General features: G+C 41.7%; 2 protein-coding genes across 5 annotated transcripts; one reads left to right on the top strand and one right to left on the bottom strand.

Annotated features, from left to right (window-relative positions):
• Positions 1-1,931: 1,931 nt before the first annotated feature.
• Positions 1,932-17,088, bottom strand: LOC122131750 (stromal interaction molecule 1-like). 2 transcript variants are annotated; one of them, XM_042706415.1, is made up of 6 exons: positions 15,331-15,431; positions 14,585-14,718; positions 7,489-7,619; positions 4,806-4,920; positions 2,617-2,728; positions 1,932-2,253 (listed from the first exon to the last, which is right to left on the bottom strand). In XM_042706415.1, the coding sequence occupies exons 2-6, from the start codon at positions 14,703-14,705 to the stop codon at positions 2,037-2,039; spliced, it is 696 nt and encodes a 231-aa protein (XP_042562349.1). In that variant the 5' UTR covers positions 14,706-14,718; positions 15,331-15,431; the 3' UTR covers positions 1,932-2,036. The 2 variants fall into 2 exon arrangements, with proteins under 2 accessions (XP_042562349.1, XP_042562348.1); XM_042706414.1 differs by lacking the exon at positions 15,331-15,431 and adding an exon at positions 16,691-17,088 and having other exon boundaries at positions 1,933-2,253.
• Positions 17,089-17,577: 489 nt separating this feature from the next.
• Positions 17,578-22,360, top strand: LOC122131751 (rho-related GTP-binding protein RhoG-like). 3 transcript variants are annotated; one of them, XM_042706417.1, is made up of 3 exons: positions 17,578-17,712; positions 18,073-18,122; positions 19,694-22,360. In XM_042706417.1, exon 3 carries the CDS (start codon positions 19,720-19,722, stop codon positions 20,293-20,295), a length of 576 nt encoding a protein of 191 aa, XP_042562351.1. In that variant the 5' UTR covers positions 17,578-17,712; positions 18,073-18,122; positions 19,694-19,719; the 3' UTR covers positions 20,296-22,360. The 3 variants fall into 3 exon arrangements, with proteins under 3 accessions (XP_042562351.1, XP_042562352.1, XP_042562350.1); XM_042706418.1 differs by lacking the exon at positions 17,578-17,712 and having other exon boundaries at positions 17,936-18,113; XM_042706416.1 differs by lacking the exon at positions 17,578-17,712 and having other exon boundaries at positions 17,939-18,122.
• The last annotated feature ends 2,642 nt before the right edge of the window (positions 22,361-25,002 follow it).

Raw genomic sequence — 25,002 nt, 5'->3', positions numbered from 1 at the left:
ACAAGTTTCTGCACTCAATCCCCTGCTTTCATGTCACTGATGTGGGCTAATGGGAGCCATTACGCGTGCACTCTTTGGCCTTCGTCATCCGTCATAAAAACTGGGCCTCTCCAGCTATGCCTTCATAACGCAGAGTAAACACTCAAGCTCTTTGCCAGATGGTGACTCCGGTGTCCTCAGAGGCACGTTTTGGGTGGCTTTTTAAAAAGGAAAGTAGTTTAAAAGGCTTTTGGGCCCTAAATAATGGCACAACAATGAATGCATTGAGGAAACGTATACAATATAAGTTCTTACAACAATATTACTGCAGTGCGGTGGTACAAATGCCAGTCAAATCTGACCTTGCTCAATAGCAATTCAATTCTACAACAAAATCAGCAATCAGAAATGAGTATGGAATGCAACAAGTGCAAAAATCCCAATTCCTGAATATCGCAAACATTTCAACTACATTCTTTTCACTCAGAACTCAGAAAACAGTCTAGCTGGTTAACATTTTTCAATGTCTGTGTTTTCCTCAGTGGATTATGCGATACTAGTATTGTATTGCTCTACAACAAAACACCAGCCCTAGTGGGAATGGGTGCAAAAACTGGTTTTGATCAAATCACTTCAAAACCAGACTACTTACTTGTAACTCACTGGACAATAACATAACAAGAAATAATTGAGACTAAACTCCACAGCTTCTTAATGTGTTAAAGGTCTGAGCCTCGAGTTATTCAGATGACAAAGAAAAATGGATGTAAATTTCATCTATGGCTTCAAAGTGTTTGGTTATTTATTTCTATACACAATAATGAAACACATGACGGAGAGTTATCACAAATAACATCATCGCTAGGTTGCAGACACAAGCAGAATGGGTGAGAGCCCCTGGTGGGAGTCTGGTGGGATTCTGTCGAGCCTTCTGGCTTCTCCCCAAGCTGCTGTCACCTCCAGACCGCTTCAGCACAGCTGGGCCTCTTCACCGAACACACACACACACACACACACACACACACACACACACACACAATGACACATGCCAGACACAGGCCGCCATCCTTCGACCCTCAAAAGCTTCCGTACACACAAACACACGCAAGCTTGCACAAACTTCCTCCTCCCATACTCGGACTCGACAACCTCCCCCCCCTGCCCCGTGCATTTCACTGTGATCTTTCCCACACCATAGCGGATCTTACTAAGGAGCCTTTAATTTCTTCATCTCTAGTTCAAAGCGCAAAAAACCTGTGGTCATTTTGTATTACATCATAAACTCATTATTCATTCAAAGACAGCAGTACTGCGGCACAGGATCGAAACACACTGTGATTCTCATCCAGCAAGCAGCAGGAGGCATCTCAGGGAAGAGGACTTAAAAGCACATTAGTCTTAAAAGTCTCCGAATGCTGTGTAGCACTGCCCAACAGTTGTTTCTGACAGGTCACGCCCGAACACGCTACACTGAAGCTGATGAGCTGACAGACATGAACATCTTCAACTGGCTAAACCTGAATGATCACATTCTGGATCAGCACCTTAAAGAGAGCTCCGAAGACAAAGAGCGAAACAGACAGAGAGGTTGAGAGAGTGAGAGGGAGAGAGACATACAGAGGGTGGGGGTGAGAGAGAGTGCGCCAGAGAGATGTGCCCAGACTACTGAGTTGTAGGAGATTCACTTCTGGCCTTACTTGCAGCTTATTGAAGCAAACAAATTGGCATTTCTCACACACCCCACAAAACAAACTTTTCAATGTTTCAGTCTTACTCTAAAAACAAGCAACTGAAGATTACAGAACCATTTTAAACGATTCTGATTGCTATACAAAATATGGCTGCTTTAAAACTGAAGACAATGACAGTCGGTAGCTGAGCCAAAGTTAAAAGAGAAAGGGGGGTGCAACAGAGATAAGTTCAGGTATGTGATAAACTGCTCCTGTGTACAAAATTCCTCTCAGAATCCAGTGGCAGCTGATCTCTCCATAATTCTACATTTCAGTTTTGTAAAGGACTAAAGATTATTTCACCAAATCACCAGCAAGCATGAAAATCTAGACACAGCCATAAATATAAAATAACATAACCCCTGCATCAACCCTGGACAGACGTTTGACATCAGCGTGAACTGCTGATCTGAAGCCATGTGACTTACTCAGTGGCGGTCCGAAGAGAACTGTGTCCAAGGCCTTGAGCTGAATCTTCTGCACATGGTTGCGGTCCAACATCTTCAGGACAGTGACCGTCAGAGTGGCATTCTTCACAGCCAATCTGGAGAACACAGACAGAGATTGAGTAAGCACAACAGACAACCTGGGCACTTGCAGAAGACCATTAGAATTGCAGGCCTGTAACACCATTCCTTAGCTTTTGCCTAATTCGGGTGTAAAAAAAAAAAAGAAGCACGGTTGCTAGAGACTGTTTACAGGTTGCATGGGAAGGATGCTCTCTATTCTCCTGCCCTGACATGATTGTTACCTGCAGCACAAAGGCAAATGTGGTAAAAAAAAAAAAAGGAAGAAGTCCAAAACAAAGTGTGCAGTGGGGTCAGGTAGCATCTGATTACTGTTTGACTGCTCCTGATACACTTCTATATTGTGGTGTGGTTGGATTGGAGCAGAGGTTGCCGGTCACCTGGGCATGGCGCTGCCATTGAAGTTCATCTTGCGGAAACTCTCCTCATACTGCGGCAACTCCACATATGCGATGAGCCACTCCACCACCTCATCCACCGTCCAGTTGAACACTGTGGAGTAAAAGGGTGCCATTAGAGTGGTGTGTGACATCAAACCTCTCATATATTCCTGGGGATTGACAGCCTTGCACTTGACAGAACCTTTCACGTTATAAATGACACTTTGTTTCCCAAACCACATAAAAGGCCAGAATAAACCTTACAGAACTAACAGATGTGGGTCCCTACCAGCATGATTAAGAAACACTGGATTTAGACCTACCTACACAGGGTCAAATAGCACAAATCTCACATATTCTTCACACCTCAATCTAATCTCTTTGGCTATGGCGAGGATCATTTGTGACATTCATCACCACTGATTTCTCATGAATGTGTGGCCAAGGTATTAAATGTCTTCCGCTGCCTTCAGTGAGCAGGAAGACCTGCTCACGTAAATGGCTTCTTTGAATTGTTGGCCATCTTTCAGCTCTCTCATTTGATGCCATACCGCCTTTACACTTATGTAATAATGATGCACTTGACAAATGTTACTCAAAGATGAGTCAGTGAGAATGAAATCGGTCTCAATCAAGTCACATCAAACCTCAAAGATAAGAAGCACTTGTTTTTTTCACGGACACTAAAGATAGCATAAGTATCCTGAACGCTTATCTTATATTTTGACGAATACCACAACCGCACAACAGATTTTTCACCCTGCTACCACAAGCGCACCTAAAAAGGGTAAGGAAAAGCATGTTTTTATCATTACATTTACAAACCCATGGTAGCTGTGCACTATCCCCCTTGCATACATATTCAAGGGGCACACAGTCAGCGCATAAACCCATGTAAACCTATTAACGAAGCCAAAGCAGTGAAGTTGTAGGCTACTGCTTAAAACTGGCGTGTGTTTATCAGGCACTCAGGGAGGCATCCTCTATCATAACAAGGTTTTAAAAGGCACACCCTGGCCTTGACTCAAGAAAAATAGTGTAAAGGATCCAGTCATTTGAGTGGAGCCTGGCAGGGAGTCGAGAGAGGGCCCTTGCGCCTGTTAATATGCTGCTTGCCGCTTAACTTGGACAGCTCCAGTTTCCTCATGGCTACAGAGCCAAGGCTAGAGGAAGAGCTGCATTGCAGGGTGAATCAGAGACACCAGAGAGCGAGAAAGAGGGGGAGAGAGAGAGAGAGGGAGAAGATAGGAGAGAAAGAAAAAAACATGAGTTACTGACACGGTGTGTGTGTGTGTGTGTGCAAAATAGAAAGGAAGCATGAGCCGGTGTGCATTAAATGCAACTAGAGAAAGAGGAGACGTGCAGCGCCCCAGTGCAACCAAAGGAGGGGAAAGATACGGTAGCACCAAGGCACTCTGAGGGAAAGATACGGTAGCACTTAGAGACTCTGAGGGTGCCAGGCATCGTTAGGTGTGAATTTGTGAATTCATAGTGAGATAGGAAGAAGGTGCGTGCGTGTGTGTGTGTGTGTGTACGCATGTCTGGACACAAGCCTATCTGTGTCTGCGTGTGGTGGTGACAGATTCAATGACGCCACTCATTCACTGTCCACGCTGCAGGCTGTGTGACACGTTGCACTCTTAGCTTCCCAGAGCCTCTCACTGTGCCATCTCAGGTTCCTCCCTCGGAGAGTGGGGATTAGTGATAACAAAATGGGACACAGTAAATAAAAAGCCAAGCTTGATCTACGTAAATCAGAAAGATATTTAAAAAGGAAACAGCCACAACAGCTGTGAAACACAGAGGAGGAGGAACAGCAGGCAGAGGCAGACAGACTGACAGACAGTGAAGAAAAGAAGAAAAGCGATTCAAACAAATAAACAGAGAAAAGAAAACAAACAAAGCTGGCTTAAATCACTGCATGCTAAAAAGACTTCAAGAAAGAATGATAAGATAAAGGAGTAGATGAAACAAAGGAGAGAAAAAGAAGAGAGGCCACCAGAGAAGAGCTGGAGCTGGAGCTGTCCAGCCTATCTGGAACACTGTGTCCTGGCTGAGAGAGTGTGTGCTCTCTGCTATAGAGCCCTTCTTATGCAAACAGATGCAATCAGCCTTTTTGGCCTGAGGGCCATTTCATTCTCACTCCATGGAAGGAAACCGGGAAGACAAGCACAGCTACTGCACTATACCTTCCGAACCCTTCCACACATTCCACAGGTCTTCCACGCTGATGAACTGGTCGTCTCCATGGAAACTGTTGTGCTTGGCTTTGGGGTCATGGTAATTCAGGTCCTCTCTCAAGAACTGTGGAGAGAGAGATATAGAGATAGAGAGAGAGATAGAGATAGAGATAGAGATAGAGATAGAGATAGAGATAGAGATAGAGATAGAGATAGAGATAGAGATAGAGATAGAGATAGAGAGAGAGAGAGAGAGAGAGAGAGAGAGAGAGAGAGAGAAAAGGAAGGAAGGAAGAGACATTGAGCTGTCAGTCATATCTATGTATTGCTGTGCAAAGCTCAACAAGTGGGAGAGTCATGATGTGTTCTGGAAATCTGCAAAGGCACATCCATCCGCTCCGCTCTCTGGCTGCTGCAAACTCATTTCCTGTCTTCAGCTAAAATAGTGCTGACAGGGATCTGTTACTGGTTAAGCTAGCACTTATAAGAGGGAATTACAACTATAAGCAATAAAGACCCTCTTCACACACACACACAACTGTGTGCACTCAGACGTGCACTCTCCGTGTGCGTGACACACACCCGATTTAAGTCATTCCTGCACTCTGTGTACCGGGTCCCAAGTCCTGGGCGGGAACACTAATGGAGCTTGAGGGAAGTGTGACCTCATAAACCACAACTTACAGAGGAACCCCAGGGCTGTAAAAGTCACTGGCATAGCCGGACACCTACGGTTATGGTTATCGCACAGGTTCGCTCTCTGGTCTCGTAGACAGATGTGAAATGTCTGAAGTGCTATAGAGATCACCTTTATATATGTTTGAGGAAAGAATGCTAACATTGCAAAAAGAATGTTCTATTTCCAACAACACACTACGACTTCAGCAGCACTAAAAGCCTCAGTGTGCATAAACCAAAAGCATACATGATTGTGAGCTAGGCTCGCAGACTAAATACTGCAGATGCTGGAGGCAAAATAGGAAGCCAGTAACTTCAATCTGCTCGACTGGCGACTGGGCAAAGGCCATGTTTGCTTGGTGGCTATGCATGGCCCAATCGATAGCCGGCTGTGCTCCTTAAATGCTAACCGCCAACAGTAATCGGAGAGGCATTTGTTATGAAGGGTTTTTAAGTAATAGATATTGCAGGATAGCATGAGGCTCCATGTTATCATGTCTGGATTTCTCTTTATTATTATTTGGCAGCCTAAACATGCTGTTGCCAGGCAATACTGGAACAACAGTAGAAGTGGTGCAATCTTTAATTCTTTCTGCATTTTTCAAAGGTTCTGAAGTGAATGGCTAGGTAAAAAAAACATTTTTGTTTTGGAAAAGGAAAAGTTACTAATCTCTTCAGAGGGCTGGATGGTAAACAAGGGGGTATGGCTGTAGGCCTAGATAATAGATTTGCAGAAAAACGCTTGTCAAACTATTGGAATAACCAAGGTCTGGCAGCAGACACAACATATTGTATCTTGCAACAGGCAAAGCTAGGAAAGGGGAAGGTCAGTCATGTGCCCCCATAACTCCACCTTCAGCAAAGACCATGCCAGTGTACTACATAATAGCCACTAAAGGGCAAATCCCCAGCAAAAAAGATTTTCTCATTTTTACTTCAAAGAATTCCACAGCAACCAGACCATTCTGAACAGCGATATGTGGCCCGACGCTTCCCATTAATACAAAAAGGAGAATCCCCCCCACCTGGGAATTGTCAGGTCACTGAAGAGCAGTCAGCGTATTTAATCTCACGGTTGGCAACAGCCAGACCCACAAAAGGCAGGGGAGATTGGTGTGGGCGGTTGTGTATGGGGGTGGGGGTGGGGGGGAGACGACGAACAGAGGCAGTGTTGCGTTGATCAGGGCACAGCTTGAAAGAGCGTGCATGCCTACTTCAACGGGGCTGGCTCGACGCCCAGCATTGACACTGCCACTCTTGGCTCCTTCGCATGTTGAGGAGGCGTGCTTGGAATGGCCGCCCATGCTGTGCCTGGTCGGACGCTGCTGTAAAAGGAGCCGCTCGGATCGGTGTTGGGGAAGGGAGCAGCTGCTGGAGCTCAGGGCGAGCAGAGGAGCAGCCCTTTTGCAATAGGTTTAAGCACCAGGCCGACAATGGAGGGGAAGTATGACAATGTCGGCAGCGGCTCAGTCCATCTGCAGACGGATTACTTACAGTGGCACTCTGACAGGCCCTGACCTTTCCCTTTCAACCTGAATACCAGACCATTCAGCCACGCCCATGAAGGAGGAGGTGGAGGAGGCGGTGTAAAAGGAGGACCGCCTCATCAGAAGAAGATAAAGGATTAACCATTGTGTACACACACAAAGCCCTTACAACTGTCAAAGCAACACTTAATGGGCACTTTAATCTCATCTCATTGGGTTTAAGACCACTACATCTCCCAAGCAGGAGTAAAGTCAATTAAAGGCAATTGGTGTAAGTGACATCTCATTATCCCTTGACATGCTTATACGGTTAAATCCTAATGGATACACAGGGATAACTGTCAATAAGGGCTTTCGAAGGTAAGCGTAGGTAAATGCATAAAACTGGTGCAGCGCATTATTTCTTCTGGAGGACAAGCCTCCCACGCATTCAGGGTTTTGTGACTGACAGGAAGACAGTCAATGTGGTTTTGAGGTGGTGGGTTACTGCTGTAAGCAAGCCAGAGCTGTGCCATCACTGCACTCACCCCATCCGTCTCCAACACATCCACGTTTCCATTGGCATCGTCGTCCATCTGCTTGTGGATGCTGCAGATGGCCTCGAAGCTGAGGAGGGCATTATCATCCTTGCACAGAGGCTTGTCAATGCGACAGAGCTCTGGATATGAGAGAGAGAGAGAGAGAGAGAGAGAGAGAGAGAGAGAGAGAGAGAGAGAGAGAGAGACAAACACCATCATAAATATCATATTAAGTTTTCAACAATTTATTGTGATGCAGTTGCAAAAAGTTCTCCACAGTCATATTTTCTAATCCTCTCGGTATGCAGAGCACTGAATCTTTGGCATCAATCCCCAAATTAATCTTGTTGTACAATCAACAATTAGTTCAGTTAAATAAATCAACTGTGAAGTCTAAGTCTGAGGAGACTCGCAGGCATCCCTATTTGGTTGTCAAAGCTACAGTGTCCAGTCCTGTTTTGTTGACAATGACATAAAAACATACAAGCCAGCGGTCACAATACAGTTCTTCCATTTATCTACCTTGTTTAAAGTTTGGCTATAATTAGAATCATCCAAAAAAAAAAGCAAAACAGCATCTAAAAATTAGAAGTGTGTGAACAGAGCTTTTCAACCATGGCATCCCTCACCAAATTAGCCAATGTCTTTGGACTTCAGCACTAGATGGATTAGTATTTACTTAATGTTAACATGCGGTCATGGTTACAACAGCCCCAGCCAACCATAAAAATATATGAAGATTTCAGGAGACTGCATGAAAAATCTGATTCTGAAAACACCCCTCTACTCTTGAGCTGAAATATGGAGAAATGCATAACACAGAACCTTTATCATTTCTCACCACAGAATGAACAAAAACTAGAGCTACTAAATACTCATGATCCTAAATTCCACCACCTTCAAAAGCTCCAACACTGGTCTGGTCCAGACTCTTCAAAACCCCAACGTGACGAGAGGAGATTTACTGTTCAAACTACAAACCATACAGCCTGTTAAATATACCAGCAGCATCAACTAAAACCAGCCTGTAACTATTTATAGATCCCAAAAGGCCATACAGCTGTCGAGTTACCAGAGACAGACAGAGCAAGAGAAAGAGAGACCAAGAGAAAGCAAGAGTTGGGGGGAGGGGCACAGAGGATGAAATCTTGGTAATACTGGTTGACTAATTATTACAGGAGTTGATCCAATATTTGTCTGTCACAGACGTGGGAATGTAACTTACATGCTTTATTGCTACGTTTTTTATGTGATACATGTGCTCGAGTGGTGCAGCCATTAGTCTCTTAAGTGACGATTCTCCCATATGCGCAAGTACAAAAATATATATATATATATATATATATATTGCATAGCTACGCAAATTTAAGTCTATGATTTCCGTGCCATAAAGGCAGTTACGTGCTTCGGGCTTCATGCTTATGTAAACACCATTTAAGCGTATTATGCCCTTGACTTGCACGCTTTTCAGCAATGTGCTTCTGAGGGCTGTGAAGGCCCACTACAGGGCCAAACACCGTATTGCCTTTTATTTCAGCAGTAGGCACATTTTTAACATGCACTGTCAGAACACAATATTTGTGTATCAAATTTCATCTACTGAAATAACAGTACATTATTTCTATTAACAATGTAATATAAGGGAACATATTAGGCCTAACTTAAGGTATATTACATTCGAAAAATACATTTTAAATCACATGCCGTACAAGCCTGGTAAGCAATCAGTTCAACTAGAATAAAACTCCGCAACACCAATTAAAGACGGAGAAGAGCTCACCGACACGCAATGCACTTACACTTGTGCAGACGCCTTGATGAACAACTTTCAAGCCACTGTCATCCACATTCTCTGCCGTACGTACCTTATCCAAATAATTAGTGTTCTGTTTCTGGTTTGTTTCAGAGGGGGATTGGTCTTTCCTAAAACTGTATTCAGAACCACAAAACTAGGTGTCAGTGTAAAGCTTCTGAACGGTAGAGAAATCAGTTTTATGTAGGCTATGTTATGTGAAGCTGCTGTCACTTGCCTAATGAGATACATAAATGAGTTATAGTTAAACTTATGTCCGTCTCCTGTACTATATTAGTTAAAAATACAACAGGTATACAACACATCTTCATTTTCAGTCAACGATGACAAGGTGATTGATTACTTGATGACTACTGAGTGTTTAGTAACACGCTACACAACATGATCTTGAGATGGGACATTGAAATATGCATTTTTTCTAGGTGAGTTTTTAAAATCATGAATCTCAATTCCTCAAAAACCTTATCAATAGGCCCCCTCGCAAATGTGTAATTTAGTTCATTTAATTTATGTGATAGAAACAGATGTATTCATTTGAGGTTGGTCATAATAGAGTTCTCCCTTTGCTGTCTTTCAAAACCATCGCAATCGGACAGCCTAGGGGAGAATAGGCATAACTGAAATTTGTGTAACTGGAGGCGCCCAAAAAGGACCAAAAAGGCACAATTGGGAGAATCATGCCCTTAAAGATTAAATCCAGAGCTGCAGCAGAAAGTTCTGCCTACAGGGCTGGCTGAAATGTGTCTATGGACATATGAATCAAATCTATTTAATACCCATCCAGTTTTGATAGGAGTTAGGAGAATTTGAGAGAAAGATGTGCAGATATGGGTGGACACTAGGCCTAATAATGGTCACATACTAATTTCAGTTATTTGGTAGATTGGTATTTCAAAAGAAAGATATTTGAATGTACCAGAACCTGATGGTTGGCTTTTGTTTTATGCTCATCCATGTCTGTTAAGGAATGGGTATCTTCTTGACCTGACAGGAGTCAGAAACTGTGTGTTAGGTTGGCATGCACAACACAGACAACTAGAAACTAATACCGTACAATGCATATCAGCAAGTCAGACGTAAGAAACAAGACTTATGAGCTGCCTTCACCTTCACCTAGGGGTTTTACCAGTAGTACGAGGATGTGAGCTCAGAGAAGGACATAATGAAGTAATAAGTAATTGAAAGGTGCAGTCTGTGATTCTGACCCTATACACTTTGGGGTTTGCACAAAAAAAAAAAAAAAGAAACTCTGGTGTTCGTACACAGCCCTGGCTCTTTAAATGGGAAACAAACATAATGGCTCGGACTGAGCCATTAACAATCGCAGGCAATCAACATGGTGTTTCAGGAGCACAGAAGGGAGGGGTACAATTTGATTGGGTTCAACAGCCAACACGGACTGCATCTTTACCCTGCCTGTGAGATCAGATTAATTTCTTTAGGAAAAGCTGACCGGTTAGATATGATGTTGAGATCAGCAATATGCTTTCAGAAAGGATTATCGAAATAAACTAACAAACCTGTCTGCTGCACTCAAATGGAGAAAATATCTGACCTTTCCAAGGGAGATCATTTCAAAGGTTCCACATCTATAAGCAGCATAAATATCTGTTAAGTCATACCATGAACAAATTCCTGAACCTCTTAATGGAACATTTTGATATGATCTGCTTAAAGCTAATCCTATGGCATGCAGCCTACGTATGGGTCAACCTGCCTTAAACTCCTCCAACCTCTCTTTTACTCATGTTGAACACTGTATTCCGCCCACAAACATCTTGACATTGAAAGCTCATTTCACCAACTGAGAAGACATACCAGTAATGGATACTTCCAAACTATAGTGCTCTCTTAGGCCCAATTCCCACTTGTATTGAGAGCTGTTTATTTGATGCTAATTAACCGTATTGGCGCCTTGTGGGATAATATATCCCCTGGCAACCGACAAGCTTCTGCCACGGCTCAAGTGTGAATGCAAGCCACAAGATTCCCATCTTCACTTCATTCACTACATTGATATCAGAGTAAGCCAGTAGCAGCCATAACACAGAAAAAGAAGTGGACAGAACCGTGGTCATAGCACGGGACCACCACCAACTGTAAATTGAATCCAAAATTGATCATTATTCTGATTTAATATGATAAAACCCACTGCCTTCTCATAAATCAACGATCAGGCTCAGCCATCAAATACACTGAACCAGCAGTTACATTTTCAACACAGCTGAAAAAAATAAATCTGTAAAAAGCCTCCTTATCCTCAGAGCTACACACGGACTGGACCTGGAGAGCTGGAACAATCATTTTGAAAATGTTTAGGCCAACAGAGAAGGCCCCGTTGGTCTGCCACCGTTACTGTCCTTTCCTTACTACCAATGCATACAGGCTACTTCCCCAGTAACACACAAAAACTAATAAGAATACCAAACACTATAAATCAATGACAATTAAATCATTGAACACCAACACACCTCAGCACAGCCCAAGACAGTGCCCTGACTACCCTTCACACAACCACACAATATTATAGACCTGATTTGCCACAACGGGCAGGACTAAAAATAAATAAATACGCATACCCAGAGTGCAATGTGCCCGGGATGTGTCCACATAAGGGGTTTATAGTGCAAGTCCAAGATGGCTAGTGTGTCAGAGCCATAAAGCTAGCTATCAGTGCTAGTGGCCAATAGCTTGTGAGCCAACTTAGCATCTGTGTACTATTACTGTTTTACAGTCTCTCCCATGTGGTGTTATCTCTAAAATGACAGATTAATGGCATATTAATTTGATATCGCTATGGCTTCTTTCTGGACTCTGCAGTCATTCGATTGAGTTAAGAAACTCTATTTTGTTGAGGAAAGGGCAGGTCTTCACAGGTACTGCTGCAGCTACTCAGTATACTTAGGTCAACTAACTGCAGTTAGTTGAGTTCCTCAAAATACACTTTTACATTGTATGTTCTTAACATTTGGTACAAGCTCTATTCCCAAACTTTAAAATAGATAAATCTGGAACATAAGATTGACACATGGTTACATTTTGTGTAAAGCCCCTGACCAAGGTGGGGGAGCTGAAGGAGGCCACTAATATCAACTCTGGGCAGTCGTCACCAAGACAGGACTATTCATTATGTAGCCGATTTAATAAAAATTCCATTTGAATACACATTTCAATAAAGCCTTAAAACATTCAATATTAAAGCTTAATATTTCATTCACCCAATTAAGTCTGCAAATGGAGATGAATTCCATATCTTAACACCAGTTAATGAAAGACTTGGGTAACTAACATGAAATGCAAGCCAAAACAAGTTAGCTTTGTTCTGCTCGTCTCCCCTTACCTAATTGGAGTGTCATAATGTCCAGAATATGTCAATGCCAGATATGTACTATGCAAAAACAGTTTTATACGGACATGTTATCATGTCAAGCAACTCAGTACGGTCTACATATCTATGCAAAAATGCAGCTTGTGACCTAGATTTTCATTTTAGGTGAGATTTGTAGTGAGGTTTGCCTCTCAGTTTACTCAAAGTTGAGATGAGCTTGACTGAAACTCTGCTACACTTGACCTGTTTTATCTCTCCTTTGACTAGTTTGGGATTGCATGGTCAAAGCTAGGTAAAAATGATAAGGAGAAAGGTGTACCGTCACATCGTAGAGAGAACAGACACAAAAACCTTCTGATACCCCAGTGACCATTCCAAATGCTAATTATTAACTACGGTGAGAAAGAACACTGCCTCATTCACACATATTTCAGCAGTGATGCTTGAATAACAGCAGCGAAACCATGCTCTGGGCTAAATGGAGTATAACCAAACCACAAGTGAGCAAGCCAGAGCACATCAGGTAAGAGGCCAGACCTTTGTGCTTTACGCACATTTGCCTCCTCACCTACAGTTCATACCAAAGGTATGAAGGTGTGAACTCAAAGACATGCTTGTGCTTGAGTGTAAGGCCAATCCAGATGAGGGGAATCCTACGTAAACAGAGCCAGCTGACACGTAAAGGAAGGTGCGGACACACTTTCCCAGCGCACAAAGAGGAATGGACAAGGTCATGATACCAAAGTGCAGACATCCCCCTTATTTGACGGTGTCATGATCTCACAGAGGACTGTGCCTAATGGAGAATGCATACTCTGCCTATTCTAAGCAAGGCTACATTTAGACACAATTGTTAAATAGAGATAAGGTGGATGGTCTTGTAATATTCAGGTCTACCATCCTAACAATAGGAATGAACTCAGCCACAGTACTGGTAAGGATTCAGGATCAGGACAGATATAAGGAAAGGTTGTTACAGAGCGTGAGCCAACAAGACCTTGACACAGAAGCTACATTAGAGAAATTGGAAGTTGGTCATCGAATATAACTCAAAATCAAATATAACTAAAGAAGGCCAAAAACACAAGGCCCAAAATCCAGAAGTTAATGCAACCTCAAGATATTCTGGACATTTAATACACAATATGAGATAGAGGAGAACTTAAGTCAAACTCTCAATGTCTATAAACAACCGGTTTCTCCAGTTCTACTATAACCGTGCCACGGTGCCACCAAAAAAGTGAAGTCCGCATAGATCGTTTGTGCAGCTTATTGTACAGAAATACCTTTAAAAAGGTCACATCATGGACAACAGGCTTTTTTAAATTAGACAGTTTGAGGTGCGGTTTAAATAGCATTGTTGTTCACAGTGCTTCTTTCCCCTCTATATTCTATATAGTACAGAACTGCTAACTAAACTCTAAACTTTAAACTTTTAAGCTCACACCAACATGTCACGGCATGACTGCAGCTCCAGTAGGCCTGTCCCTGATTAGTCCAAGGCACTTTCCTGACATGTCTGCTATCTACATAAATGATCTGAGCAAGCTACCTTAAGTTAGCCAGCTCATGGCAAGACGCATACCAAGCTTAGATAAACTCTACTACATTATGCTCTGTCAGTTTTTAAACACAAGCAACAAACATTTACCATGGTACAAAATGTGAAATAACAAGGATTGGCATCGTGAAAATGAAGGATCTTTGCCACTATTGACCCTGTAGCTTACTCAAGCTTCATAATAACCCAGGGCTAACAATGAGCAGGAACTGAGGTGGGGCAGAAAACGTGTCCAGTCAGCAGTCACTCTTGCCATCTTCCAAGCATATAAAGTCTAGCTGTGACTACCCATCATGGTTTTAATCTTCTGACAAAAACGTAATCACATATTGCAATCTTATTTGAACTACACAAATTGATTATTCCAAACATCTTGTTTAGTTAGGAAAAAAACACAACTTACCTGACACACTACTGTCAGTATGTTGTTGTTCACCATCAACAGAACCCTGCTTCTCCATTAAACTCTCTCCCAGGAAGCATAGACATAAAATCCACAAGGTCACCGATTTGCTGAAATCCATAGTTGGGATTTTTCTGGATTGAAGTGGAAAAGAGCAGATTAATGGCTGGTTTATGATAACAGGGAGGAAAGATAATTAAAATGAATGTTCTTCGAGCCTCAAAAATTCAGCTTTCAAAATTACTAAAAACATTCTGTTTTGTTTTATTCTCCAAGTACTTAGTTTTAAAGAAAGAAAGATTGTTTTTGAACATTACAAATGCAGAACAAATAGACTAAGTAATGCTGCATCTCAATGCAGTTGAGATTGTTTAGTGAACTGTTAATTCTTATAACTGTACATTTAAATTCCTCATCTACTTATTAGCTTGCCAGCTCATCTTCTTCACGCCTGTTTACTCGTCTACCATTGCACTAATTTGCAGCCTCTCGTCACCACCCACAACATTCAAACAGTGCTGAGCTGTAAAATAATCCTCAGCGAATTAAAATACATGCACCCTCTTAGTTATCATTCCTTAAATCTTATTATTAAAAGGGAGCCGTAGTCCTTGTGTGAATATTTTGTTGGCAAATGAGCTATTTGACAAAAATAAAAAAGGAGAGCAAAATATGTTTCACTCTGAATCCCACTAATTGGAATCTATGATTAGGCCTAAAGTAGTCGAAAATAAATGATGACGCACCACTTGACAAGTCAATGGACGCGTGCTCCTAGCCCAAATGTTAACTGAACATTTCCATACCACAATGTACGCAAGGGAACGTAGATTCGCATGTAGTCTGCCTGAAAAGAAGAGCATGCATGGAAAAGGCTTCTGCCACAATTATCGTTTTGAATTTAGATGTTCATCAATGCTATCCAAAGTTAACCGTCTTATACTCTATGGTTGAGTAGTTATACCCATTGGTAGGATACACCTACTAGCTACCAACCTGTGCTACCCCGTGCATTACATAACAAGCGAAAACGCTGTTGATACCCACCACAAATTAAATTAGTCGATTTAAATTAACAATAGTACAATGCCGATTTGCCTAATCCTAGTCATGTCGATAGTAGCCTAAAATCGAAGGACTAACTATACTAATTTGTGAATTCTATTAGTAACAAGACATCAAGAGATGACACCACCACTCATAGACTAAGACTTCTGAAATGTACCTAACTGCTCTCCTTTACCTGGTAAACTTGTCTGGAATGGAATGTACATAATGCCATAGCTAATCATAGTTGCGGTGCAATCGTCACTAACGCCATTCGGGAATTTAAACGAGTAAGAAATGAGATCCAGAATAACCTATAGGCAGGCTGGGGGATGTATTACACATGTAGCTAACAAACTAGTTTTATATTCCCACCGTAGCTTTGACACAGTTTTAAATCTGACGAGCTAACGGGCAGATAGCTAGCTAATGTTGACCAATCTAATGTGGTAAGAATTTTAGCTAACGTTAGCTAGTTAGATAGCTAGGTATAATAGTTTAATTAATTAGCAAACGTTACCAAGCGAATGACACATATTGCAACAAACGAGTAAATATTCTGCTCATACAACAGTCAATTGATATCAAGTCACTGTCTTAATAAAAGTAGCTAACGTTACTCGTTGGAATGGTAACTATTCACGTCACCTGTTTGTTTCTTCACGTTACCATTGTGGTTGGGACGGACGGGACCTAGCTTGAAGTTGTCTAACGTCAGTTAGCTATCAAGCTTGCCAAGGCGCTAGTGAATTTGGTGTACTGTGTTAGTTTACTCGATATCACGCGTTGTACTGAACTGTCACGGCCGAAAATATCACCTTCGCATCTTTTTTAGAGAGAACAAGCACGTCATTAGGTCATAAATACCAGCTGCTGTATCATCTACCATTAACGTCACGTTAGCAAATGTTATGTCTGTAACGACGGACTAGTTAATTGCTTGGTCAGTCGGGTTTGCAAAAAATAGCACCAACAAAAGATGTAATGACGATCAAACCTATTCAGTAAAAGTCAGTTTAAACAAACTGCAGGATGAGATTAACTTGGAGTGCTCCTTACTTGGGTCTTGGCAATTCCCTCGGTAGATGTGAAGGTACGTTAAAGCAATATAGAGGCCGCCTGATGGCTGGTCCAGCTGACAGCTAGCAGCATTAGGCTAGTGTGGGTCCCTAACTGGGTTCGTCCTTTCGCTGCATTGTAAAACCTGACTGGAGTCCTCCTTAAATGGAATGTCAAGATTCAGGTTCCACAAAGAAATGAAGAAAAGACTAGTTCCTTTGATTGAGTCCACTAAATTCCAGCGCGAGGTTTCAAATATCTATCAGGTCGACCCAGCTGCAGCTTCCACTCATGTCCCGATGCAGCAGTTCCTGCTTCATCTCACAGGTCCTTGCTGTAAATTGCAAAATGCGCGTTGTTCAAGTATGTTATCTTTACTACCTCCTAGCGTAATGGAAGACAAAAAAACAAGCGATGATATTTTCTGCACTGTCACATTTAAACGCAAGTATGACGCCACCCTGCGGCATAGGCTACACATTTGCTCAAAAAAGCAACAGAGGTTAAACAATGAATGAAGGCTTTCCCCAAACTCTTCTGATTAACCATGTCAATCTGATATGAATTATATATTTTAAATAATTTGAAAATAACATTATTTTAGAGGCCTTTTATATGCACAGCTATCCATAATAAAACATAATATGGATAAAGACTGGATCTATATTTGAATCTGCCCATAAGCTTTGTTGAACACCACGCCTATTCTTCAGTATATTATGTTTAACTAAGTTGTTGGTTATAAACACTGGAAATATAGGCTAGTAGGCTATATTGCAAAATGTTGCGTATGTTGTCAATTCGCATTATGGCGAGTATGCTCACTGAACACTAGGCTATTTTGTCACCTAGTTCTCTACGTTGGCTGTGTTGGTGGGCAGTAGCCTGGCTCCAAGACTAGGCCCGTATAGATGGCTTATAGGCTAATCGATTTAAGACATAGTCTCCTCTGTTAACAACATGCCTCATGATTTATTGAAACTTGACTGTAACCTAGGCCTTTTACATGCACATGCAATTGGGTAAGACTGCCTTGTTGACTGAATGTCTAGGACAGGTTGCAAGTGCATGCATGTGTTTAATAATTAGGCAATTAGTCTGCAAAAACCAGGCCTTGACAAACAGCATATAAATGACCAGAATTAAATATAATTCTACAACCTATAGCCTACTGTTCAGAGAATAATCCATATCCTTAGCCTTGGCTACTCAGTCAGTTTGGATAGACAGTGTTGAAATACGCCAGTCAAGCAGTTCACCCACTTAGTCAATAGCTCTACATTCGAGCGTAGGCTAATATAGGCAACTGTTTGTGTTTTACTTCCTCTTTGAGAGCTGCACTAACTTCCTTCAAAGCGAACTCTCCTTCTACTTTTCAACAGAGACGACGCTAGACACGTCAAGAGCTTTCGCTGGATAAAGAGTATGTTTGGTGAGATTTTCTCTTTTATTGTGTTTACTTTACATAGAGGCTGTTTTTGTAGTGATATGTGAAAAGTTGCATAGGGCAGAGCAGCCAAGGCAATAGCTTGAGTGACAGGTCCGCTACTTCTGTGTCAAGGCGACTGTCACCACCCTGATAACTCAACCATGTTCGCAGTTTGTAGCCTATGAATCCCTCGAATAAGTCATGTATGCGAAAATAATTGTACCTGTTTCACCTGTCAACCTGTTCTTTATAAGATTCTTGTTCATGATTAAAAGATAAATGTTTGTAACTAGGAACTGTTTTCACCTGTTTTGTGCTCGACGATTGCCCGGAACCGGCTCATAGAGTCCGACAGTTTTTATCTGAATGTCGACTACAAGTATGATTAATGATCCTGTTATGTATTTCAGCATCTTAGAAGAGAGAGACTGTGTGTGTGTGTGTGTGTGTGTGTGTGTGTGTGTGTGCTTGAATGTAGGTGAGAGAGAGAGTTTATTGATTTATGTTTATGTTTTGTTTAACTTCCATACATGTTTACTGTGACACATACTTAGTTTTAAGAAGTGTGAGAATGTTTCTAAATATTTGTCAATCTCTCAATTCTACCGTAGTTGCTTATGTGAAAACGGGAAGTGTAGGTCTGTGCAATAGGTTCCGCATGACTGGTGGGGACATTAACAGATACCAGTAAATCCTTAAAAGGTTGCATTAATAGTGAATAACATTTGATTCTGGTGATATGAGCAGGATAAATCACTCAGATAGCAGCTCAAACTGACTATGTGGTTTGCACCAGATCAAGCCTGGATCTCTAGACAGTTGCTTCCTGCAAATGCTACATTAAGAGTGGTTTGCATTGTTTCTTGTGGAGATCATATAACTATTGGCATATGAATATTCATTTTCAGTAGGCAAATATAATCCCTCATGAAATAGTCACAAATTGTTAATGTGACGGTAGCCAACAGGTAGCATATATAGTGCTTTGATATTTGACCTCCTTGCTAGCACGCCCGTCTCACATGCCCATGGTTGCGAGTTCGAATTTGGTTCAGGACAGCTTTCACTCTGCAATGAGTGCTCAAATACCCTTTAGTATGTTAATGCCGAATACAGAAGTTATTACACAAAAGATACTGGTAAGCGCCAGTCATTCTGAGAGACTAATACTTGACTAGGTCTTATAATAACTAGGTCTTACCACAGCAGTATAAATATACTCAGATGACTGCAGTACCGGCAAGGCAGGGGTGTGAATAGTGTGAGATGGCTACTGTTTATAGGGTGTGAGAATTATTCAAACCACCAAGTCCCTCTGTGGTGCATTGTGTGCTCTACTTGTTTCACCATTTTTAGTGATGGTACAGCTCATGTATTCTCCTATGCAATTTCATCAGCATCAGTTAACTGCTACAAAGCGGATTTAAGTTTTTCAACATCTTTTTAACTTTATCTCTCATTAAGATAGCATTTTGGAAACAGACAAAACTGGATCCAGAATTATTAACATAAACATGAACAAACACATTCTTGTGAAACCCTGTATGTGACCTTCTGTCTGTACTCTGCTGCAGGTGCATAAAGCAGTGAAGGTGCCAACATGCAAAGTATAAAGTGTGTAGTGGTCGGCGATGGAGCTGTCGGGAAGACTTGTCTCCTTATTTCCTACACGACCAACGCCTTCCCCAGCGAGTACATCCCCACCGTGTTTGACAACTACAGCTCCCAGGTTACCGTGGACAGTAGGACTATTAGTCTGAACCTGTGGGACACTGCTGGGCAGGAAGAGTATGACCGCCTCCGCACCCTCTCCTATCCCCAGACGAATGTCTTTGTCATCTGCTTCTCGATCGCCAGCCCACCCTCCTATGAGAATGTCAAGCACAAGTGGCACCCCGAGGTGACACACCACTGCCCCAGTACGCCTATCCTGCTGGTGGGCACCAAGAAGGACCTGCGGAACGACCCTGAGATCCTGAAAAAGCTGAAGGACCAGAACCAGACCACCGTCACCCAACAGCAGGGCACGGCGCTGGCCAGACAAATCCAGGCCATCAAGTACCTTGAGTGCTCGGCTCTCAACCAAGATGGTATAAAGGAGGTGTTTGCTGAGGCTGTGCGTGCTTTTCTCAATCCACAGCCAACTACCACCAAGAAACCATGTGTGCTGTTGTAGATGAGTCAAACAGCATGCCTGTCACTGAAGGATGTAAAAACTGTTTGATATAACTTAATATACAACTATAGTTATAAAATTAGGTCGTATTGTTTGTCAGAATTCCAATTAGGGCAATTTTGCAAAACAAAATATATTGAGGAGTTGGATGTTAATCAAACTAAGCAGTTTCAGTAAAGGGTTTTATTATATTGTATGTGTTTTATCAATGTATTAATTTAAATGAGCCACCCAGCTGTGAACCTTATCTAACTTACTGAGACATGATGTGCTTCTTTTCATGTGTAGTGGTTGTTAGAGTTTTTGACAAAGGAATCACTTATCCAATAACAGCTTTCTTCCTGAAAATTTCTTTTTTTTAAACGCTGATGTCTGAAAGATTGCCATGTTGGTTATTCTTGGCTCTATAGAGTTGAGAATTACAGTGCTTTCATTACTCTAAACCTGAGTTGTTATCTATGTCTGAATACATACCTTCTCCATTCCACTTTCATCCAGTCTGCTTACGCTTTATAAAATGTATTCTTTTAGATTTCTGTGTTAAATGCAAAATAATAGTCAACCTGGTTTAATATCACTTGGAAAGCTGACTAAGAACAGAGACTTGATAAGCATGGTTGTATAACACTGAGCTAATTTTATTTAAATCATGAACTGTTGTGGAAAAATGTCTTTGATATTAATAATAGAGTTACAGAGATAAGAAGATGAGGGTGTGGAGTTGTTTCTCAGTGGTGAACACTGGACCTTGGTTAACACCTATCCTTAGGTAGTTGGTTAGTTAGTTCTTTTATATGTGAAGCATTGCTGCAGCTCTATGCTATAGTATCCCTGATTTGAATGTTTGGGTGTGCATAAGGTTCCATACAAAAGAGGAAACAAAGTGTCACTTCTGATAAGCTACGCAGATTTTCCTATCAGAGTCATTAGTCAGCATGAGAGAAAGAAACAGGGACAGAGACGGTGTGTGTGAGAGAGAGGAAAAGAGGGAGAAAGACAGAGAGAGAGGGAGCACGCATGCACAAAAAAAAGGGAACTGGTTGGTTACTTCCTTCTAAAAATCCACAGCTATTTTAACCGGGGATTTCATTTCTCTCTCTCTCACACTCAGCCTTGTTCCTCCCTTCTTCTCCTGTTGTGTAGCTCTGTCAAGAATTCTTCATCTAGAGTAGTCATCTTGGAATTTCCAGACCACTGGCCTAGAGAAGAGGGAGGGGCCTGTGTGTTAGAAATCTAGGCTCTGTTCTCCCTCTTCTTTCAAAAATCACTGTGTAGATTTTTACTAACTTTTTTAAATGATTTTTTAATTTATAAACTGTTGATGTAATTTACAAAAAGTATACATCTGCTTTGTTTCTAAGTAACAGGCTGATCAGGGAAATAACATTATTTTATAACTGTAAAGGGGTCCCTGCCAGGCACCATTCTGGGGATAAAATAGTTTTCCTCTCTTCATAATACCACACATATCATGGAAATATCCTTCTTTTCAATAACTCCTCTTTACATTTTTCCCTCTTTACAAAAAAACATGGACATGTTTGAGAAACCCTGACCCCAAGATGTAAGTGGAGATAGCACAAACCATGAGGCCAGTAGCTGTCCTCCATTTCCTGGGGATTCATTTGAGAGTTAAATTACCCTCTGGTCTGTCGAAAGGGTTGTTAGATATCATTCACAGCCTAAACCGTCTGCCGTGTCATGTCCACTTCCGTCAGAGGATTCATTTGATAGTAAAATCACCTGCCGCTGCCAAGCAGCACAAACAACTAAACTAACAGATTAGGCATTGTTTGTAAGTTATTCTAAAACTTTAAATACACAATGTGTACCTTGCATGTTTCTGGTATGGGGATAACCGAGTATGGTAGACGGAGCTCTGCCTTTGTGTAGACACCTCAACCACTGGCAAGGAAACACATAATCTGCGATATTTCATGAGGTATCTGCTGGTGTGTGTGCAAAGCAGGTGTCTTGTATGGGTCTGGATGCTATCCTTGTGTGTTTTCACTTCTCCATTTCATCTATGGGTGGTTTCTGAGATAAAAACAGATAATCAATCTTATATAAATGTGTTGTACATTTTGTCCTTACTACTAGAGGAAAGCAAGACACCTTACACCACTTACAAAGCAGACACCTTACACCACTTACATAGCCACCAACATAGCAGACAGACCTTGGAAGGGGGTGGTGTTTTGACCTGACACAGCCAAGACCTTGAAGTTTAATTTTCAGCCACATCGTCCAATCATTATTATTTCCTTTACATCAATTATTGTGTTTCACCTTGGTTGAGGTACATTCAGCTCAAGTTGAACCACCTAGGAAGTAGACTACTGAATAAAAAGCCAACTCATTCCCAAGATCTAAGAATATGCATTTTCACACTTTTGCTGTGTATGTTTTGAAAGTATTAAGTATATAAAACTACATTGTAACCTTTGCAATCACTGATGAAAATATACTTCTATGCTAAACTATTATCTCTGAACAAGAACATTTTGTTCAGCCCAGATATTCTAGTAAACCAGTTAGGGTGGTGCCTCTGCAAGTGTGTCTTGAGACCAGAGCAGGAAACCAAGGTTCCTTTGGGACACTGGTACAAGCCCTAAATACGTAAACAAAAGCAGGAGCTTCCTTCAAGCTGGACGGCAGTCCTTTTAGTAACACCCAGTAGAGCACATCTGTTTATGATCAAAAACTGTCTCCACACCCTGAAAAGAATGCAATGCATGTAAATCACCATGAAGTTTGCAATGTGGTGATGCTGCGATTCATTCAGGCTGATTAGTCAATGCAAGATTAACAGAAGTTAACAGAACTTTATTTCACAGGGGACTACCCAGGTGTACCAGTTTTATGGTATATTGCTATGCTTTCTGTTGCAATACATTTGTGTGTGGGGATGTGCCTGTGTTTGTGTTTTCTTGTCACTATTTCGTGTCATATTTTAAGAGGTCTGCATCATACAAATATCAGATACTTCAGTAGTAGTGAAACAACTCTCTATGCTAAACTAGGGCAGATCATCAGTGTTTGTTATATATGTTTCCTGGGTGGAACAGCATACATCCTCACTAAGGTTGATCAGACCTCAACTTCTGCCCTAGCAGCTGTTACCCAGGGAATCTGCCCTCTTAATCCATAGCCACCTTGAGGCTCACTCTGCAGCCTTCATATTATTCCGGATGGCTCTCATTCTCTTCTGTCCCATGATGAGACAGCCCTGCAAAATCTCTGCACCTGATCTTTACCGGCACCGACCTCTACTTTAATTAGGCAGATCGCCAGCTTAACTGGTTCTGCCCTCCAGTAGTCAGTGACGACCCAGGAAATGGACTCTGCAGTGATCCTGAGCACCTAGTCATGCTGCTACAGCAGGGGCCAGAGGCTCCTCGGCAAAATTCCATCCTGATATATCCACTGGGAGGCCTGTCCTATCCACATCCTTCACCAGGGATGTCATCTTTCTGCACTGAGGCGTCAATGTGGTGGTTCTCAAGAATCTGTCAGTTGCCAGCTACAATGCTGAATGCTAATTTACATGTATGTGTTTCTCTAACAAAGGGAAGACAATTAAGCACAAAGAGTGATAGGAGGTGTGTATATGAATCTTATAATCGCTGTGCATCCCTCATCTTTACGTTACCTTTCCTGCAGCAGAAACCACTTCCTCGAACTCAAGTCATTCTAAACATTACTATCTGTTAAATCATTAACTGACTTCACAGGTATTGGTGTTCTCTGCTGGGAAATGCTTCTGTATTGGGCTCTGTTCCACGTGGACATAGACTGGCCTGTAGTGAAATGCAAATGGAGCATACAATGTGTGTGTATGTGTGCCCGCGCGTGTGTGTACTCATGCTATCCACATGGTAAGACACCTAATATTCAGACATGTAATTTCTTTGTCAAAAGGGTATTTCGACACATATTCTCCCTCACAGAAGTTGCATATTATTACAACATTAATGTCTTCGCCTTGCTAAGATGAAATGAGTAAGCACTGCCACCCTGTGGTTATAGTGTTCACTTACCGTGCACATGTTTATGTAAAACGGCGGTTAATGGCGTGTCTCCTCAACCGAATATTAAAAACCAGTATTTCAATTTCCTATCAATTTATATATGTATGCAGTATATGCGGAATGCCTTTTTGTGAGACAACCCTATATCTAGGCTGTATGCGAACAATTTCATAAATCTAACTTGAAACCGCATAAAATGGTAATCAATGTCCATCTCGACTGTAAATTAAATTGTGCCTTTCCGGACGCTGAGAAAGAAAGGCATACACATTGGAAAGGCATGTTGTTTTCATGTGTCATGTTTCTGTCACTGCACTTGTTCGCATCCATGTGACATCCCCCGATTAATCGGCGCGAGGTTGCTTCATTGCTCATGAAGCTCGTCCTGCCTTTGGCAAGTCGGGTTATTTATCTATCGCGACGTATAACCCAAACGTAGAATTATAACCGCATGCAGTCAAGGATTCGCTTCCAGAAAGATGAAACCACGAGGAGTATATGCTCTTCTCTCACTTATGCTTTGTTTACATTGTATACCAGGTAATTTTGATGCATTTACTATGTTGTCAAATATTCCTAAACAGATTTGTTAAAAGGATGGAGTTTTAAACAGTATATATTGAGGGTTTTACTCTTTTTGCAATAGCAATATTTAGCAATATCTTTTCAGGAACCT

This window comes from Clupea harengus, unplaced genomic scaffold (assembly GCF_900700415.2).
Source record: "Clupea harengus unplaced genomic scaffold, Ch_v2.0.2, whole genome shotgun sequence".
NCBI classification, from domain to species: domain Eukaryota; kingdom Metazoa; phylum Chordata; class Actinopteri; order Clupeiformes; family Clupeidae; genus Clupea; species Clupea harengus.
Note: the sequence above shows the minus strand (reverse complement) of the source record. Positions and strands in the feature narration are given on the sequence as shown.

Coding starts and splice junctions, on each gene's coding strand:
- LOC122131750 (XM_042706414.1), bottom strand. CDS start 14,705: ATGGATTTCAGCAAATCGGTGACCTTGTGGATTTTATGTCTATGCTTC. Junction 2,729..4,805: donor TGTGTGGAAGGGTTCGGAAG/GTATAGTGCAGT, acceptor TTTACTCCACAG/TGTTCAACTGGACGGTGGAT. Junction 2,254..2,616: donor AATGGCAGCGCCATGCCCAG/GTGACCGGCAAC, acceptor TGTGTTCTCCAG/ATTGGCTGTGAAGAATGCCA.
- LOC122131751 (XM_042706417.1), top strand. CDS start 19,720: ATGCAAAGTATAAAGTGTGTAGTGGTCGGCGATGGAGCTGTCGGGAAG.